The sequence below is a fragment of the Plasmodium inui genome (assembly GCF_000524495.1).
Source record: "Plasmodium inui San Antonio 1 unplaced genomic scaffold supercont1.41, whole genome shotgun sequence".
NCBI classification, from domain to species: domain Eukaryota; phylum Apicomplexa; class Aconoidasida; order Haemosporida; family Plasmodiidae; genus Plasmodium; species Plasmodium inui.
Window position 1 is genome coordinate 73,513 of NW_008481875.1, and position 4,985 is coordinate 78,497.

At 38.9% G+C, this 4,985-nt stretch overlaps 1 protein-coding gene across 1 annotated transcript; it reads right to left on the bottom strand.

Annotated features, from left to right (window-relative positions):
* Positions 1 to 520: 520 nt before the first annotated feature.
* On the bottom strand, positions 521 to 874 carry C922_05157 (hypothetical protein; the record flags this gene model as incomplete). Its single annotated transcript, XM_008820729.1, has 1 exon — positions 521 to 874. The coding sequence occupies one exon, from the start codon at positions 872 to 874 to the stop codon at positions 521 to 523; it is 354 nt and encodes a 117-aa protein (XP_008818951.1).
* Positions 875 to 4,985: the final 4,111 nt, after the last annotated feature.

Consider the following 4,985-nt stretch of genomic DNA (forward strand, 5'->3'; position numbering starts at 1 on the left):
TGCAATCATACTAAGGTGTACCATTATGTGTTGTGAGCTATGGCATAATAAATATCATTATATTCAAAGTAGTATGTTATGGAAGAGTACGTCTGTACCATGACTACGGTCATGTTAAGGGTATTGTCGCGTGGATAATACTTCTATTGAAATAGCACGGTTTCTTAATAAATATTTATGCTTTGCAATGCCAATATGAGGAGAGTACACACGAATGTATAGGACTGATATCAGGAGTTAGCTGACGTGTGTGGCATATCTCTATCTGGAGAATATCGAAGTTGAAACAATCGTATTAAGTGATGTATTCGGGTGATAGGATATATTTCGCGTAACCTCTTATCATTTGGGGAAAGGTATCTTATGAAGAGTGAACAAGCTCCGGTATTCTTTTTATGTGAAGGATACTTCTGTGTCGGGTGCGCTAATGTGTGAAGTGCACTGTCAATTGAAGAAAACTACTGTTATGTGGGGGGCGGTGTACCTCGATGAATAAGCATATCCTTGGATTATCATGATGTCAAGTGTCCTGAGGTAAGTTTAATGACTTCATTAGAACACTTGCGGGATTGCGGAGCTCCCAGGGCCCATCTGTAATACTATTACTTAAAGAGTATTGGTACATGGGGAGTATGATGATTTTAAGAGTACATTTCTTTCTCATGTATTGACGTTCCAGGAGTGAAGTTGTGCTACGGATAGCATTGTGTCTGCCGTTAGGTAGCTTCATTAGTGGGACTATATCTATGGTACTATTTGTTGGAAAGTATGCGTGTACAGGTAATACCGTTATGTTAACAATACTCTTGTTTAGATAATACCTCCCTTCGGAGTGCACAGTTGTATGGGAAGTATCGATGACTCGAAGTATCATTCTGTGAAGAGTATATGTGTATATTCCGTACTCATATGGGCAGAGTGTTAAGATCCCTGGTACGTTACTATTCGAACAGTGACAAACTTAACACCATAGTGTCAAGTAATGTATGTTAAAGTCGATAAGATATATGGCATAATGTCTTATTCTATGCACAGAGTTACCCTATGGATGGTATGACTGTTCCCGTAATAGTTCTATATGAGGGATACTATGGTATGAACCACGTTGACCTGTTCAGTGTTGCGTCATTTGAGGAGTATTACGGTTATATACGGAATTTTGTCCCTAGATGAGCATGTCTGTGTTTGAAGTCGCATTATGTGAAGGGCCTGGATTTATGTCTAATGGCCCAATTATATGAAGTGCGGGATCGTACAGCGGCTAACGGATGTCAGCAATACAATGATTTCGATAGTACTATGGTGCCAATAGTACTATGATGTGAACAGTACTTTTGTGTGTGAAATAGTGATATTCCCGGAGTGTCATTATTTGGAAAACACTATCTCGTCCAGTGTATGGATATGGCAGCAAAGCAATTGCGTGCACAATACGGATGTGTATTGATTTCCAATAGTGAAGATTGCCGAAGTCTCGTCCTGTATTCTTATATGAATTTACTAATACTTCAGCTTTGGTAATATCTGTTGTGCATTGATGTCTCAGTAGAATACCTCGGTTAGAAGTATGCATAATCTTCAACCGTATTTTGTGAGTATACTCATATGTGCGTAATAGCGTCATTGAGGAAACACAATGGTGCACAGATTATAGATGTGCCTGAGGCACGATTATGTGAAGAGTCTAAACATCGAGGCCCAGCATTCCCAACTTTATTATACAAAGAACACTACTGTTACGGACTGTTAGCAGTCCCTGAAGTATTATTATATTAAGAGTGGTGCATTACGTGATACTTCATGATTTTAGCAACACCGCTATACGATGTGTAGGGATATCCTTAGATTACGCTTGTGTGAGAATAACTTTTTAACTTCAAGTGTTGATATTCCCAGAGTACTATCATATGAATAGTCCGCTTGTGTGCAAAGTATTGATATGGAAGAAATAACATCGTGGGGATGAGTATACCTGTGCCCGGAGGACTATGATTTAAATAGTACTGACATGCATGAGCTAATATTATTTCTGCAGTGTATGTGTGTTTCAAGAATACTATTATATGAATGAAATCATTGGATGAAGCTTGCAGATATACGTGTTGTAGTATTATATAAGGAGAAGAAGTGTATAAGCGGCTGGAATATATCGCAGGTGTCCATGGTTGTGAAGTATACAGCTATACCAGCGATATCATTTTATGGGTGATGAGGAATAATACAAGTAATGTAGGAGCAACTAAATGATTTGAACCCTCCAAACCGGCTGGAGCAGATTTATTTGAGGAGTACGAATATACCAGTGTCTATTCCACGTGAAGAGCGTGAGTATATGGAGAGTGCCATTCTGCTGAGTCCACTGACATGCTGAATGCAATACTATGTGAAATTTAATGATATTCTAGAAGAGTGTTATCTGAAGGGTTCCATTGCGCCTGCAGTGCCCTTATTTGAGGAGCACATCTGCGTAAAGGGTAAGGATATCCTTCAGTTTTACTGTATATGGAACGTACCCAGGTGTTTGTAATTCTTATATGTCGAGAGTAGTAACAACCTTATTCTATTGGTATTTGAACACAGGATATACACTTGGGGTACCATTACTTGTAAAATACTGCTGTGGATTTTCCTCGGTAGTGATGCGCGGGGTTATACGTGTACTCTTATTATTTCAGGAGTACAGTCGTCCATATCCTAGTGTATGGGAAGGATTCAGGGTTTATGCTTTCATTACATGGACGGCCCTATTCTGTGAAGTCCATGGATATTCCAGTATAACTATTGTTTAGGGAGTACCATTGTCTATACTTTTTCAATGGTGAGGAGTCCGGAAGTCCCCATAGTACTGTTCTATGAAAGTATGAGTAGTCGAGCTATATGGATCAGCTTGAGTACTACTATAATAACGGAACCATGATCTGTGGAGTTTCCTGCCTTTATGAGTAAGATTACGAATGCAGTACGAATCTCTGATAGAGTACGATAATACAAGAAGTACCGTCATGTTTACAGTAGTGTCGTGTGGATAATACTTCCATTTGAACAGGATATTTGCTGAAGGAGTATTCATGACTTGGAGTACTGTTATGAGGACACTACAGATGTATGTATAATACTCATATCTAAAGATGCCTAATATGGCTTGTACCATGCCATTTGATGAGTGCCAAAGTTAAGCCGGTATTATTAAGTAAAGAGGGGTATAGAATTCATGACTTAGCTTTGTGCCGTATGAGGAGGGCAAACCGTTACGCAACGTGTGAAAGTTGCCGTAGTACCTCCGTATGGGAGGTACACTTCTGTGGGACACATGGATGTGTGAATTGCACGATTACTTGAAAAACACTGATGTTATGTACAGAACAGTTTGTCCTGATGAGTACAGCTGTCCTTGGAATAACATTATTTGAAGGGTCGTCATGTTGGTTTAATGGTTGGATGATATGATTTGGGCCATTCTGCAGATCCGACAGTTGGCCTCCAAACCTATTGTCTAAACAGTAGAGCTATCCCAGGGGTACTATAATGTTAACCGTATTATAGTGTCAAGAATACTGATTTCCGAGGAGTGTCATTATTCGTAGGGTAATATTCTATAAAGTGCATACATATTCGACAAGGGTAGATGACAAGGAAGTATACATGTGTCCCTATTTCCCATGTTGACGAATGCGCAGATTCTCGTAGTACTGTTATATGTGGGTATTAATGGTTGATCTATACTGATATCTGCAAAGTACTGTCCATTTAGGGGCATAATTGTATAAGACGTACGGATGATCTGCGGCGAAGTCCTGTGAGTATACTCATATCTCCCTACTGTGATGTTTTGGAGTGCACAATTGTGTTGAGACTCTGGATATCGAAAGAACAAAGTTATTGAAAACTTTGGAACTTCATGACCTACCGTTTAGGTTTATATTATAGGCAAAGGATCCTATTCCGGAATTCATAGCACTCCCTGGAGTGTTATTATATTAACAGCCGTATAATGTGTGAAACTGCATGATTGGGGGAGTACCGCCCGAGCAAGTTTACACATGTGCGTGAAATAGTATTGTGTGAGAATTATTTACTGGCTTCTAGTCGTAACATTCCCAGAGTACTATTATGTGAATAGTGGGGAGCTTTGCGGAGTATCAATATAGTAAGCATGACATTGTGAAGTGAATACTACTGTACCGGGAGTACTATGATTTAAAGTGTATGGACAAGCATGCCGTATCATTATCTTTATCCGTCATCCAGGCCTACGATGATATTGTATGAATAAAACACTTGTATCAAGTAGAGGAATATACATAGTGTATTATTATAGGAAAGGTATGATGATATAAAGAGTAAACATGTGTCTAAAGTGTCGATGCTGGTAAAGAATACAGCTTTATCAGGAATATTATTGTATAGGTTTACCGGTTATGCTGTTATTGTAAGGAGGGGAAAATATTTTATAACTAACAGAAAGGTTGTAGCGCATTCATTTGAAAGAAATTATTGTCCCTGAACTCATGTGATATGTAGAGAGAAGGGAAAATTAGAAGTGGAATTCTGTGGAGTGCAATGATATTCAAAATACACTATTGTATGAGGGATACAGATATTCTCAGGAACCATCCTCTGAAAGATAGGGATTTTCCTACAATTTGGCCATCGAAAATGCAAAAGCGTGTGAATTCCGGGCTATGTGTTCCAAATTTCGGTTCCTATTCTTTGGGCGACAACAGTCATTGATGAGTATAGATCTCTATGAAATAATATTATGTGAACAATTAAGGGCTACATTCTAAAGGAACCAGAAAGCCATTAATTAGGCGCAAGTGCAAGGGGTATAGATGTGCCGAATGTATTATTGCCGGAGTAATACAAGAGAAGCAGAAATAGTAGCATATGGACAATGAAAGGATTCAGGCGGAAATGTTGTCTGTAATGTACAATGTCGCAGGAATGCTTTTATGTGAAGGCCTCATAACATAGCGTTTTAGATA